Source organism: Vanellus vanellus, assembly GCF_965231255.1.
Source record: "Vanellus vanellus genome assembly, chromosome: 16".
NCBI lineage: Eukaryota > Metazoa > Chordata > Aves > Charadriiformes > Charadriidae > Vanellus > Vanellus vanellus.
In genome coordinates this window covers 5,379,056-5,394,721 of record NC_138921.1, presented here as the reverse complement: position 1 = coordinate 5,394,721, position 15,666 = coordinate 5,379,056, and the positions used below count along the sequence as shown (strand labels likewise).

Sequence of the window (15,666 nt, the reverse complement as noted above, 5' to 3'; positions counted from 1 at the left end):
CTACTATTGAAAAACCTTTGCCTTTTTTTTTATTGAATGCATGAGGGATGGGTATTGTTATTTCTCGCTTAAATAGAGGAAGATGTGCACCCTTTTATGTGGTCAGCTTTTAAATGACCTTATAATTTAATGGCTTAATGGCGTTTAAAAAAATACAGCTGAAGTTCTTCCTCAAGGTAGATGGAAAGTTTCCACCTTCACTTCTACTGCAAGTTAGCTGGAGACAGTTTTCAAGGTTGTAAGAAAATCCTTTTTATTGCTATTACTGCACCTTAGGAACTGAAAAAAGAAAAAGAAAACCCCCAATAAAAATGGAAGAACATCACCCAGTTTTGTTTTGTAAATAAGATCCATTTTTGTCTTTGGAAAAATGTACCATCTGCAATTTCTGAGTTGGTCTGGTATTAGACAGACCACCATCTTGTGATTTTCTTTTTTTTGCTCCTTTTCAGTGGAATATCACTGTGAATACAATGCTTGTGGTTAGAAGGTTACGGTGCCAGTTTTGTAACAAAGTACGAACCCAGGTACCACTTTTTGTAATGAAGTGTGTTGGAAAACAATATCCCAAAAGCTGTAAAGCAAAAGCAGCTCTGTCAGGTAGATGTTGGTCATTAGCTAAGAGGTCAGTGACAACACCACAGTCCAGTGCGCCCAAACTAGCACACTGTGAAGAATGAGCTCCCTGCTCCCTTAGACTGTTTCTTTTTTCAGGTAATGCAGACTCCCCATTAGGGCTGGAGCTTCTCTCTCCACCTTGCCTGCAGCTGTAATTCACAGGCAAAGCACCAGGAACACAGTCCAACCAGATGAGCTCATCAAAAGGACCTTGAAAAATGATGAGAAATATCCACGTGTCTGAATTTAGAAGCTTCAGATTAAAACCACCTTAATTTTAATAGGATAAACTCTGGCTTCTGTAGCTCTGATTTTAAGAGGACTCACCTGCTTCCCAATTGTCTTGTACCATTGAGTATTTAACTAATGATTTATTCAGGAAATCGGAGAGGAGCAGGCAGGTTATTCTCCAGTCACAGACTACACTACATACATGACTACAATTGCTAGTGCATGCATTGCTATAAATCAAAAGGGACAAGATTAGGTATATCACAGGTCAGACTTCCACTGGGAATGGAAAGGGGACAATCATTGGGCAAGTGATAGGGAATTGGGAGGGATAAAGATTTTAGAGATACATGGAGCTTGTTCCAGAGCTCCCAATGCTTGCATGCAATTTTACGTCACAGCCTGACATTTAGGGAAGGTGGGGAGGGGAAGAAATCAAAACCACAACCAAATCAAAGCCAAGAGAGGAACAAATGAAGTCACGTGGACCAGAGGTCATCTGGGTTTAGTAAAGCTCCTTGCCTCAGATGAACTGGTAAAGTTTTTTTTTTTGGAATATTGTTTAGAAGAGGAACAGCATAGAAACATCAGTTAAACCAGTTCCTTCGTAAGAAAAAAGTTCCACACTGGATCTTTCTCCAAGCAACCATTATTCCTGGAATAACCAGACTGCATGTGAGCAATATGGAGGCATTTTAAATCCATCCAAGGACTGAAAATTAGTTGAATAGCAGAATGGAGATAATGCCAACTGAAATGAAAAAGGACAGCTACACAGGTGTGTAAGTACATCACATGCTGGGGGAACACATTCTTCCCCGGCTGGCGTTAAAGAAAAGGTAAGAGGGGCACTAAAGCACCTTTCTTTGCCATTTCCCCAGGTGCAAGCTTACTGAGTCTCAGACTGCTCACCTCACAAAAGAGGACAGATATAGAAAAGTGGTTTTCTTGGGCTAAATAGTAAGAGGAACAGGATCTGGCCCAAGCGCCTCCAGCCTTCACAGTCCGTTCAGGCTTCAGCTCTGGCCAATCATTGAGCTAATGAGGTTGTATACTAGCCAAGGCAACAGATTTATTGCGTGACAGGGAATAATATCTTGCATATGTTGGCTTCAGGGAATTAACCATTAGTTCAGACTTCCGGTCCTTAACACTATCCCATTTCTGATGCTGTTCGTCTTCAAACGAGGCTTTTCAGAAATACATGACAATTACTGTAACTTCAGGTTTAAGAGATGCTACACCAGCATGAAGTCACTTCCCTTCAGAATGTCAAATATACAAAACAGGAGAATAGCAGAATTTTCTTTTTATCCTTAATTGATAGGCCTTTAAAAGATGCAGCTAAATAAATCTGAAGTTGCAGTTCCATAGCAATGATTTTTCTTGTAATTTTAAACTGGGAAAGAGGAACAAAAGCAAGTGACTCAGGCTGGCCTGGAAACGCAACAAAAAGCTGACGCAGCAACACAGTCAATCACGCAGCCAGTATGTTTCACGGGCTGTTAGTGGTAGTCAGTGTTATACTTCACACATTACAGAACTTTAGATATTATAATGGTATCTTGCCCAGCAGCAAGATCTTCCATATGCAAACCCTACTGCTTCCACACTGCAGGGATCTTTTGTAGCTGGGCTTCCCAGACTTTAATATAAGGAATCTGCCTATACACGGCTCAGATTAGAGAAGTGCTGGAGGCTTCTCAGCTAACACACCTGGATCCCACTGTGGCTTTTGCCAAACGAGAAGCAATTAGGCACGTCACTTTAGGTGCAGTTTGGTTGCTCTGTTCTCACAACTTATCCCTCCACGCTCATCACAGGTTGTGAAGAGTCTCTCTAGACCCACAGGGAGACAAAGTCAATATTTTCCTCTCTGAACTCTAGAGGATATAGGGGGGACGGTCAGGAACAAGGAATATTTAAAAATACTTTTTACTGGATTGCAGAACTCAGAAGCAAAAATTGCTTGCTCAGCCAGTGAAACACACCTCCAGCATACGCGAACAAGTCCACGTGCAAGACACATGTAAGGCCAGCATGAAATTTGCAGCTTTATTGCTGGTCCACGTGAGATCATACCCTTGGCTGGCTGCTCTTCCCCTTTCAAACTATCCCCTTGAACTTCCCCAGCTGTCACCTGTGCTGTGCATCTACCTAATAGTGCAGCTGCCTGGCTCCGTCCTCCGAAACTGCGGCTAAAGGAACTGTGCCTACTTGCATAGGAGGCTGGGCGGCTGGGCAGCCAGGGCAGGAAAAACGCTGGGATTTCTGAGTGCAGGAGCTCTTCCGCCACAAACGCCACCTCAAACCATTTCCTCTGGAAGGCAGAGAAGTCATCCATGGCAGCTGTGTGCCACATAGCAGGCTGCTGCATGCCCACTGAACAAAAAGCAAGCGGAAAGACAGATCACAGTTAGAAACAAGTGTTCAAGACCAAGAAAGAGATGTAGTTCTTTCTGAAAAAGGGGAAGAAAAAAAAAGGTTATGTCTGCAATTCCCTTTTTAAAAAAAAAAAAAACAAACAAACAACAACAACAAACAAACAAACAACAAAAAGGCTGAGTTTCTTTGACTCTCTTTACAGCAGAGTTTTTGGTTGCTCCCACAGTGCATTTCTGCTGCAGCATCCGTAAGAATCAAGCACAGCTCGTGATTATGCAAAGGGATAATGAGGTAAGTCTTGTAATAACACAATGCTGACCTCGGTCTGGTTCTTTGTCCACAACAATCTTGTAAAAATAAAAGCCATAAATAAAGGTTCGTAAAGCTTCTCCAGATGCATGGACAATAAGCTGCTCTTCTAGCATTTTCTGAACAAAAAAAAGAGAACAGAGCAAACATGATAAAAAAGAAGTCACTCTTCCAGTCACATAAAAAGCTTGCTAGAGAACATTAGGAAATAATTTTCTTTTTCGTGACATCTTTTTGTCCAGATACGTGCCTAACGAGAATGTCAGCAATATTACCTCTTGATATTCAGTAAATGTAGCAAGTCCTTATCTCCCTGAGAAATTGCGTTTGACCTTTCCGCAGATGTCTGCCTTCCTGCCTTAGCCTGCTCTGGTTTTACAGATGGATTTATAGGAAGGTAAGGATTTGAAAACATTGTAGGCTCTCTGTTAATTGATATGGGATCTCAGCAGAGGAATGGACTCCAAAACTTTTCCAACCTTCTGCCCCTGACACAGTTCAATAGGGAAGAAAAAAATTCATGAACACAAGCAGCGTATGTTGCATAGTGTGTATACTTCAGCATCCTTAAAAGACAGGTCATATGCAGTTTTTATTACAACTTCATTTATCTAATTTTCAAAAGAAAAACCAAAACTAAAAGCAAAACAAATCACACCGTAGTGCCTCATAATTCTAACGCAAAGGACAGTTCTTGGTAACTACTAGCTAATTGGAGGTTATACACAGAACTGTCACCATATATAAGTGGAAAAAAATAATATATATTACTACTGAAGAGTACGCTGCTGTTTTGTGATAGGGAATCCAAAAAATGTCATCATTACCTCATATTCTGTTGAACACTGTTTTCAATACCTATCAATAAGAGGATTTTAATAAGGAATAGAAATTATTGCTGTTTTCCTCTACAACTCTACTTTCTTCACAGAGTGAGGTATTTCTGGCCCTTTGTATACCCCTTGATAGTTCTCTTACCTGCATTATGTCAATCGCCATGGCTTGGGTTTGCACACCTTCCACGTTATTCACCAGCCAGTGTACAACTTCTGCACTGATGAAACAGTACGGAGAGAGGCCCTTTTGTTCAGAGAGAAGCTGGATCCCTGTGCTGAATCACAAAGTCACACATGTTAACACGGAATGCTGGAGAGTTCTTTTACAAACCCAAAAATCGCTGCTGGGAAAAAAAAAGGCCGGGGGGGAGGGGGGTAAAGATACAGGACCAGAAACACACAATGCCCCCAGAGTGACATATCATCACCTTCTGGTAACAAAATGAAAAGCTGACACTGCCAGCACTTCAGTGTCTTCCTGAGAATTCTTGCTTTGACAAGATTCTGGGATTCTAACAATTGAAGTCTCTGCAGCAATACTTGTACCTCAATTTCTATTAAATTCCTTATTGGAGATCGGAACGGAATAACAAAAGGAAGCTTACAACTCCTCCACAGCTGACACGGAGCTCTCTTTTGAGTAACTCCATGCCTCGTCTCATCTTACAAAACATCTAGACAGATGTTAAGCATATTTATATTAAAAACTTACGTGGGGTGTTTCATGGCTTCGAGAATCTCTATTAAGGTGGAAGAGGAAGTCAGAGTGCTTGCTGAACACTGCTGAGAGCTGGGAAGTAAACAGAAGCATGTTCAAAAATCAAGGAAGCTGCCAGATTTGTTCAAATATGTACATTTAAGAAAAATGCTCTCTCTTTTCTTCCCAACAATGGCTTTTCTTTCCTTTTTCATCTCAAGAAAGACAACTAAAAGCACGAGACCTGTATTTTCCCCCTGAGGTTCTCAGGTCACGGCTATATTGACCCAGTGCACACTATATTATATACAGCCGTACTCAGGAGGAATTGAAAGCAATCAGTTTGAGGTTGGCTTCTTTTTTTACTGTAATATACAACCACAGGAAACAGGTGCTAATATAGTTTATTTTTAATGTTGCTTCCTCCCCAGCGTCTCGCCTCCAGGTTAGAACCTCTTGGATTTCATCAGCCTACTCGATCGAATCAGACCTGCAGGCCCCCCCCTTTGCTAAAACAGACAGAGGACAGATGTCAATTCAAAGCCTGTTTTTCCGCTAACAGATTTCAGAAATGGAATTTCTTCATTTCTTGAAGAATGAAACTCTTTTTGTGGGTGGGGAAATGAGGCCTCGTGTTCATTTAATTCTGGAAAACTGGGTTGCAAGGCTTATTTTACTACCATTCTTTCTGCATATGGAAATGCTGCATTAAGGTCTTGTGACAAGTGCCTTCTAGTGCTGACAGACACAGCACATCTTGCTCTCAGGTTTCTGTATAAGTGCCCATTCCTTGACACCAGAAAGGGGGATGTAACTGAACAGAACTGCAGTATAGCACCACTGTGCTTTTCTTACCCGCCCTCTGCAGCGCCAGCTGTGGCATACCCTTGGTCTGCAACATTCTGGGAGCTTCCCAAGGTCTGCGTGTTGCCCCTATCAGGTAACTGCCCTGTGTTTATCAATGTGTTGCCATCTGAGGTTGCAGGAACCGATTGATCTATAGAGACCTGCGAGGAGTAAACACAGCAACATCTTTATGAATGTATGATGTAATCTGTTTCCCATTTTCTCCCCTTTCCGCATCATCTGTACTTCAGCTCAAGTTAGTTAACAACAAGCAATACTGTAAGTCAAGCACAAGCAGACACAGAAAGGATAAATAGTGTCTTGCTTTTGTCATCGCTACTGAGCTACTGACAAACACAAAATTCAGATCCCCGTAAAGATGAGGATAACCAACCCAGCAACAACTGTGTTGAGAGAACTACTGGCAAACCAGCAACACCAGTCCCAACCTGACATTTTCCACTTGAGTGAATAACTGATTATAAACACACAGCAGACAGAACATGAAACTTAATCACTACAGGAAAGTAGTAAGCAGTTAGAAAAATAGTTTCAACTCTAACTCTCAGATGAAAATATGCAAATGTATCACACAATTCAAGTTTCATAATGCACAAAATCAGCTCATCTTCCTTCCTTTCTTAGGGTAGTATCAGGAGGCTGGTTGGCACCCACCCACACCTATGTCGCCAAGACAACAAGAACACTTTCCTCCCGCAGGAACACTTGCACTATTCCAACGGTAGACTGAATAGTTCACAAAAATTAACATAAAATCATTTCAGAAAGAACACGAATGCTGAAAGATTCAGCAAAGTACAGGCTGTAATTGCCATCTGTCATTAACACGTATGGTTTAGGAAAGGCATATTATATAAAAGCTAGAGAGGTGGGGGAGAGGAACACGAACAGCAGAGTAACTCAGCAACTCAAGCTGGTGTAAATATGAGGGCTGATCTGCCATGATGAATCCACAGCACATGCACAGCTAAAAATCACAAAGCTGGTAGGTCGACTTACATCTGATAATCAGACCAGAGTCCTTTCTTTGTGTCATTTCTCACATCCCAAAGATCTCTCACTCTGCAATGGCAGATGTCCCTTTTTGGGCAGCCAAAAACGCCAGATGCTCCAATGTGGAATCTACAGTCCCCAGAGCCAGCTAAATCCACTCTCCCCCCTCAGAGCTCACTTCAACCAGCAGTATTGTCTATGGACACACTGCGTTACTGCTAACTCCTAACTGGTGTTAAGTGTACAACTTCTGTCACAATGATTCTTTTAAATCAAGACGACACCAATATTTTCAGCGCTCAGTTATTTAAGAATCCAAGGACACAATTTGACTTGGACCTCCCCAGAGCCACCTGTCAGTCAAATACCACAGAAGAAATTTAGCCAAGAACGAGATGAGTAAGCTGTTGCCATTCTGTTTAGCAAGGGAAGATGGAAAACGAGTACTTACTGAAACACAGAAAGAGAAGCTTCAGTAGCTGACAAGACAGCACTGCAAAGGACAGTAAGGCAGGGCACACGAACAGCCAAAGCACATCACAAATATTGAATGGTGGAAGGAAAGAGTCACATTCACCACCACCAGCCGTTTTGTCCTAGTAATGCTGTGCATCTCCCTCTTAACGAGCAGGTCTGAAAACTAACACAGGTTCCCTACACGGCAAGCTCAGGACAAAAATGCTCTCGATCACCTCAGTTCAAAAGCCAGAGATGACAAGACCCCATTCAAAACTAACCTGTGAGTAGAAGGTTGAAGCCGTGCGTGGGCTGCGAACAAAATCCATAAAGAAGGCCCCATCCTGAAGGCATCAGAGGAAGTAGGCCCGTTAATGGCAACAGCAACAAGGAGTTGAAGAAAAGCAAATACAAAGTTGTGCAAGTATGAAATGAGCAGAAAGTATGAGGAGAATGCAAATCTCAAACAGACCCAGAACGTCAGGTGCAGCAGAATGCAGAGCATCAGGATCTACTCACACACATACCCTTACTTTCTCTCTCTGTAACAAGACATTGTTCTTCCTTAGCACAGATGCTTTTCCAAAGTTTTGAAAATCACACTGCTCAGAAGCCAACTGAAACTACAGCCTTCCCTCCACACTTCACAGCAGAAAGACTAAAGTATGTGGGTTTCCATCCCAAATGCACAGGTGAATAGTGATACAGAAACCTGTAGAACTTCATGTGTAATGACAAATGTCCAAAGAAGAATACGTCTTTTTCTCGTCTGTTAGTCACTCAAATGATAGAGGGAGAAGCAAAGAATCTCTTTTCAGGAAGCACACTCCTGTGTAATGACAAATATCCAAAGAAGAACATGTCTTTTTCTAGTCTGTTAGTCACTCAAATGATAAAGATGGAGAGGCAAAGAAGTTCTTTTCAGGAAGCACACTCTTCCTCTCAAATGCAGGTCTGGTACGGTGCAAAGGAAAGGGAAGAAAAATTCATCACAAAGATCTTCCCAACATTGTGTTTAATACTTCATGCACAATTAAATAGACACAGCCTGTGGTATGTTCCCCGCCTGCTTGCAAACCCTGGATGAATTTATCCCCAGCTGCTATTCAAAGATGTGTCAAGATTCTCTTATCACATAAGACAATGCAGTGGAACTCAACTAGATTTTCATTCCCTATTTGCAATTCTTCATTCTGTTCCCTAGGCAAAATATTTTGTATAGCCTGCAGTTGAGACCATGCTTACCTTGGTACGTACTTAAACATTTTCTGGAAAGAATCGAGACCAAGGTTACATGGCTGACAGTTCGTGCAGTGCAGAAGCAGAGCCCTGTATCCATAAGGGCAAAGACTTCCCCAACAGATTACGCATCAAGCTAATTCACTGTGTTAAAATCATACTGTATTGCCCACAAACTGACTTGTCCGTTCTACTCTTGAAACAGAGTAAAGGTGGAGCCAGTGGCTCAGTTTTGTTTTGGAATAACTCCAGCACTGAATAGCATCCTAGAAAAGCACTTGCTCCCTTGGCTGCTGACAGAGTGCACAGCTGTGACAATTTGTCAATACTTCAGCTGCAGTCTCTGGACAGCCAATAGACACACCCATGCTGGCGAGCCCTAAAGGGGTTGTGTTGTCCTGGAAACATGAGGCACACACTTGCTGATGTTTCCAAGTGAGCACAAAGTCATATGACAAGGCTACCTGTCCACCAGCATCTTTCCAACAAGTGTGAGCCATCAATTTGGAGATCCCAACTGCTCCTCTCCGAGACCCCACGCATCAATACTTGTTGGAGTGTTTCCTACTGTAGTGTGAAAGGCTTTGAGTTGACAATGCACTCCTCCAGATTCTCCAGCCAGCCCTCCAGAGAGGCTTTTGAATACAGTTACTTTTAAAATTACACAAGATCGCATTTGCTTATTAGCTTTGCTGGTAGCACAAGGTCTGCTACTTTGTTTCCAACACACTAGGGTGTCATTGCTAAAGAAGCAAATTTTGCCTTTTTCCCTCTGCCTGCAGAGAAACCAGACACAACATTCTTTTGTCTTGTGTCCTACCTGGAATTTTCAACAGTTTTGCCAGTAGAAAGAGATTGTCTACAATTTCTGTATTTAAAGATGGAAGTTTGATGAAGTTGACCTTCCAAAATGGTAGAAGAGGCCAACGCAAAGCCTGAAGTTTGCAAACATGCCTCAGGTCAGTTTCTGCACCTACTTTTTCCAAGCCTAGCAGGACCTGCTCCAGAGTCTCATCTGTGTTTTGGGAACACTCTCATTCTACAGATAGGTGTCTATTACTAAGATGACTACAGTTACAGGATCACTTCAACTAACGATATCCAGGCCTCCAGAATAACACAACACTTGTCCCTGGTGGTGGCAAGAAAGGGTGGATGTCGAACCACTAGCTGCTAGGAGAAAAATACCAAAAGAGATGGGCAAGTTGATAGTGGGGCATCTGAGAACTTTTTTTTTTGCAATACTTCAGCTGTTGAACCCAAAGACGCTTAAATGCTGTATCTTCATTCAGTTCCGTGTTACTTCTGCTGAAAGACCTTCATGCTAGAATACAGGAAAATAATCAAATATTTCTGATTAGACTTGGAGGTGGAGTTTCTGCTCTCCTGGCACTCACAGGACAGTGACAGGAAGGCTGAGGGATAGCACAGTCTTTTCTTTAAGTGTCTGAAGAGAGCGCCAGGAAGACAGCTTTCTCCAGCCTGGAGTCCAGCCAGTGAAGGAATGACATCTAAATCACTACTCAGGAACACATCCTCTCCTCTACGCAGACGCAAGTGACTGCAGTTCCTGCTGTTACAATTACACTGAAGCTTCACACAGTCACGGTCTAGAGCTTGATTTTGCTCTTAAAGACAGCCTTCATCTAGATGCAGACAGCACTGTAATACTAAATCTAAAAATCAAGCCCTGACTGAAATGTAATGCGCTACCAGAAAAGGAAATGGCCTAATTAACAAATACAATTTCAATTAGCAAACACACAGAGAGCATCCCAGGGATTTCATCTCATTGACACAGTATTAAGAACAGAAGGATGGTTATGCCCCAAACTTTTCTTATGCCCTTGCACACAAAGGCTTAAGGGCATCCCCAGTACAGGACCAGTCCTTGCTGGATTAGAGAGTAAGATGTGGTGTGATGTAGCCATGTGCTTACAGAAATCATCTTCTATTACTTGAGAAATTCTTACGCAAAAATAGCAGCCTAAGAAAGACCAGAAAGTCTTTACCTTACGAGGGCTGTCCATAAAGGTGGGTGTGATAGCAATGCTCCCACTCTCCGAAGGCTGCGCAGAGCTCTTCCCAGAAAGCATTGCTGCTTGCTGCTCCCCCAGGGTCCTAAAAGAACAGGAAGGAATCCAGAGTTTGTTCAAACATACTCTGTGTCAGCTTCCACTGGAAGGCAACTGTTGCAGAGGGGTACTACTGTATTTTCAGACATTGGCTTTCCCACACTCTGAAGCACAGTCATCCGATGTTCTGTGAGTACTGTTTACCCCACATAAAGAACATGGACCCTTGAACTTACTTAGTTTCATTATGTGTGTGTAATACTACCTTATCATTAAAAAAATATTAAAATCTCTATGTATTTAATAGCAACAATGTTTTAAATTGTGTTTACAGCATATCAGGTATTAGTATTCTGAGTTTCTTTGACCAATTCTAGATCAATACTGAAAAAGAACCTCAGAAGTTTCACAGGTATTTTAATAGATGTTATCAGCGCAAACAAGCTATTTTCTTTAGGCTATATTTGTTACCCAGTATTTATACTGAGACCACACAACTGGTGTGGTGTACTTGTGTACCTTTATGTCCCAGTTAAGCTCTTCTTATGTGAATACAACTGTACTGGCAAATCACAAATAGATGACAAATCTGATGTGTGATGGACTGAGGTGCTACTTAAAAAGATGCTCTTTCTAAATTACTGGACATTCACTTCTGTAGTCTCCATGTTCCTTTCTAGTCTTTGGTGTTTATTCTATTACTGAGAACATAATACAAGGAAGTCATTGGAAAAGCCCAGTATTTCCCCAGCCCTGCCACAAGGATACTAAAGATGCAGGACCCCACATCCCTTTTTTTGAGGCAAAGTTCCCCAAATCTGCTTTGGCCAGCCCAGGTGAAATACGTCGGAAGGATGTTTTAGAGCTCTTCACACAGACTAGTTGCAGAGACTCACTTCTGACTGGCTTCCATCTGCAGCAGAGCTGAGAGCGCTGAGGTTCCTTTCTTCCCAATGGGAGGCCCAGACTGCTCCAGAGAGTGGGTGGGAATTGGACCAGCAATCTGCAAGCCTTTCATGGCAGACCCTTTCTAACAAAGAAAAAATGAAAGCACAAACTTAGTCAAGCTAGGCTTAACTAGTAAGCAAGAACACAACACCACACGTCAGCAGGGCGTTATTAGGCACACTTTTAAAAGGGAGTTAAACCATACATACACATGAAATGGAACAGCCTAGTGTCTTGTGCAGATGCTATTCACAAAATAAAATGGATGTTACTTTGGAAAAGGTGGACTTGCTCACCCCACTCAGCGTGTGAACTGGGAGAGAATGGAAACTGGAAACTAACCAGTTTCTCATAGCTCTCTTGAAACTACTGTTCACCAGGAATTCACCCATATGGTTCTCTTTTCACAATCCTTTTCCTAAGTCTGCAGTACACGGCCAACCCAGTTGGAAATTACCAGCTTAACTACCTCAGAGATCCCTGTTTATCAATTATCTGCATCACAAGGTGCAGTAACGCGTCCAGGCTAACCATACCTGCAGCACAAAGCAATGCACATTTGCAAAGAGGTGGAGTCAGGCTTGCGGTAAGAGAACACCAGCTGAGGAAAAAAACAAGAGCACCAACAGGCTGAGGCATGGCTACGCTGTGCAGAAGAGCTTGGCTTCTCATTGAGCGACCTAGGTGTTCCGATTCTGGTTCCAGCCACAGCAGCCTGGGATACTCATTCCAGGGAAATTTAATTAGTTCACGAATAGCAAGGTGTTAACAAGGGGATACTATTTGAAATCTGAAATAGTTCATCAGTCAGCACTGTGCTTTTTGTACGGATTACCCATGCATACACACACATATACCCCCCAACTTGCTTAGGATTGTCTCAGAGTCTGTGTACCAACGCTTCATTAGATGGTTCAGATAAAACTCAAACTCAGCTTCTCACCCAACTAAAAGCTGACTCACTCGAATCATTCGATCAGATCGATGGCGTCGACGAATGCGGTTCAGACCCTCCACAAAGCGAATGAATCCATCTAGAAGCTGCCACTCCTCCTCATCAGATCGGGGCTTGTCACCGTACACATCGCAGTGCACTTCTCCTTCCATAATGCGCTTTGTGGCACTGATGCAGGCAGGCAGAAGCAGAAAGCGGGTTCTCCAAAATTTCAGTGACTCAATAAGGCTGAAGGAAACATGGAAGACAGGACAGAGTTCAGCACAGTTTCCTATGAAGGATTTTACATTAAGTTAAGCACATATCTGTCTGCTGTAAATTTCAGCAAGTATAGTGACAACCTCATTTTGCTATCCCTGAGTGACAAAGAGCAGATATGCAAAGGAATGGTCAGCAATGTGAGTATCACCGGGAAGTATTACAACATTGATATGCAGAAGAGAAAACAAGACTATCTTCAGAGTAATCACATCATAGAGGTATGCTTTCTTTTTTGTAAAAGATACACTACAAAGGCTTTTTCTCTAAAAATAAGCAAAGAAAAAAGGAATTTTAAAGGTACGCATTAGAGTAGGAGGCATTTTGATTGAGATTTGAAAAGAAACAAAGATAAAGACAGACTGGTTTTGTTGGCAGAAGATATCAAAAAGGCTATTGATACTAGTGGAGATAGTCCACATCACTAATAAGAAGCCCTGCTCTACATAGCTTAGGAGTAGGACTACAGTCAAGCTAAGCCTAGGACTCAAGCAGGCCTCCAACAGATTCACACTAAATGGAAGTTTTGAGTCAGATCCAGAAATGAGTGAGAAGCCAAGAAATGCATGTGTGGTACAAAATGCCATCATATTTCTTTGCATTTATAGCAGAGGAAAAAAATATTCATGATGAATTTTGTGATCGACTTTGTATCGAAGATTAGTTAATGCAACAGCAAGACAGAGTAAGATTCCTACAAGGCAACAGCTGCCAGCACCATACAAGTGAAAGCAGGCCAGTTACTCTCCCTGGAGTACTAAGCATTTGTGGGTTGAACTTGTTGAAGAAATTTCAGGTCAAAAAGGAAAAAAGGCAATTAGGACACAGAACAGCCTGGATGGAAAAGGAGATCTCACCTGAAGTCCTCAGAGCCAGCAGAGCAGATATACTGATCCAAGTAATTCCACTTGTATTCTTCTAGTCTCTCATGGGAAAATTCTACCCAGCAAGAGACAAATTCAGAGTCAGAGTGTGAGGGGCACAAGCTGTAAGTGTAGTTTATCTGAGCAGATTCGTACGGATACCTAAAAGAGAAAATGCAAACATAAATCTCAGCATCATCAATAGCAGAAGAGAAAGATGATTCTACACTATGTTCTTTCAAGCAAGTACAGGCAGCTGGAAAAGCATGTTCATGTGAACATTGGTAGCAAACTGCTCGGAGATACTCACTTTGGCAGGTATCGAGTCACAGTAATTATTTTGTCTTTTAATGTTACTTTGTGGAAAGTACGGCCCATACTCAGCCAGTACTGATCTTCTTCCTCAGGTCGATTTCTTGATACAAGACCTAATTGTAAAAACCAAAACACACCCCCTTTCAGCTTACTGCACAGTCAGAACATCATCAAACTGTATCTGTAGAAAGAGACTCCAGAATTGGGCATCTGAACTCAAGACAAACTACAAGCCATCTTTCAGGCCACCTTTTTAAAGAACATATGCACAACAAGCCTTCTGTTCTTACAGTTAAGATTTGCTAGTATTACAACCAAAGAAGGGCATTCACAATTCATGCACCCTCCATACAGATCTCCTCTAGTCAGGACAACTTGAGAACAGACAATATGAAGTATTGAGAAATTGGTGGCTATAATGGTAAAGCTGGGCTCCACTTTCACTTCCTCTCCGATTCATTCCTGGAACTAACCACTTAAGCTCGGTACTTTACCAATGGAGCCTTGCTGCTCATTCCCAAACCAGTGAATAAGAACCATATCCTATTCGTGTGTGTTCCTTGCTCTGCAAACACTGTATCACGCAGACTTGTCTAGAGGATATCCAGAAAAAAAAGTCAGAAGTCAAACAGTAAATCAGATTCTCTCAAGGGAATATGATACCCTCTTAAGCCACTCCAGTTCTCTGCAGTTTAACTAGGTTTAGCTGACTCATGGTTTCAGGACAATGAAGCTTTACCTGTCTACCTGGGACCTTCACAACTATTTTACAGTTAGGAAACTGCTTCTAGATACATACATTTAGGAGCTTTTGGTCTGTCACCTTCTAGAGAGGTGCCTGCCCTGCAGTCACCATGTGAATTGTGTTTAAGACGTATTCACCCAAATGGCACTCCAGCCATATTTCATTTCGGTTCACCATCAGGAATATGAGGGCAGTTTCTTATTACAGTTCAAAAATCCTGCACCTGTCCCTTCACGGTGCAGCTGAGCTGTTTGTGCTGCCCCAGATCAGGCTCTCTCCCAGCAAAGATTTTCATACAACAACAACAAAAAAAAAAAAGAAGAAAGAAAAAAAAAACCAGAGGGCTTCAATGAGCATCTATGCCCAATTCATAGGGGTTAGCGGGATTGGCAGAAGGAGAGAAAGACAAAAGACCGAATTATCAATACAAAGTGACTCACCTCGACTGTAAAGCGGACTGCTGCTGAGCGGGGGTGGCACAGTGGAGGCTGGCTTTTGCGGTTTGGATTGCACAATAATTTGATAGCCTTGCATGAGACGCTGACAAATAAACTCCTCAAACACCTGTTGGGCTGTCATCTGCACTCCTTCCTCATCTCTCCTGAACACAAAGGTTAAGGAGACTAGAATAAGGAAACTGACCACACACCTATTCTTAGCTCCGCGTTTCCTAATTGAGGATTTATGCCTGCACCGGGCCCTGTGCAAGTGGAGCCCTCTGCCTGTGAAAACCAACCTGCAGGAACAGGAGAGAAAAACGGGTACCTTTCTGTCTTAAATAGGTGATGATTAGCTGGCTGGCAACACTTCTTATTGCCTTTGAAAGCAGTATTGCAACTAGTAACAAATTTGCTTAGAACAGTTGTTCAACTTCCA

The 15,666-nt window shown here is 42.3% G+C and overlaps 1 protein-coding gene across 1 annotated transcript in view; it reads right to left on the bottom strand.

Annotated features, from left to right (window-relative positions):
- The window catches only part of DEPDC5 (DEP domain containing 5, GATOR1 subcomplex subunit), a 47,159-nt gene that overhangs the window by 6,325 nt on the left and 25,168 nt on the right, over positions 1-15,666 (bottom strand). The window contains exons 26-37 of the mRNA XM_082491500.1: positions 15,231-15,391; positions 14,041-14,158; positions 13,725-13,892; positions 12,618-12,837; positions 11,603-11,736; positions 10,644-10,752; positions 7,674-7,736; positions 5,932-6,083; positions 5,092-5,169; positions 4,522-4,654; positions 3,554-3,662; positions 3,007-3,231 (exon numbers count right to left, since the gene is read on the bottom strand). Of these exons, the coding sequence (XP_082347626.1) occupies positions 3,007-3,231; positions 3,554-3,662; positions 4,522-4,654; positions 5,092-5,169; positions 5,932-6,083; positions 7,674-7,736; positions 10,644-10,752; positions 11,603-11,736; positions 12,618-12,837; positions 13,725-13,892; positions 14,041-14,158; positions 15,231-15,391 (1,670 nt within the window). The remainder of the gene's footprint in view (positions 1-3,006; positions 3,232-3,553; positions 3,663-4,521; positions 4,655-5,091; positions 5,170-5,931; positions 6,084-7,673; positions 7,737-10,643; positions 10,753-11,602; positions 11,737-12,617; positions 12,838-13,724; positions 13,893-14,040; positions 14,159-15,230; positions 15,392-15,666) is intronic.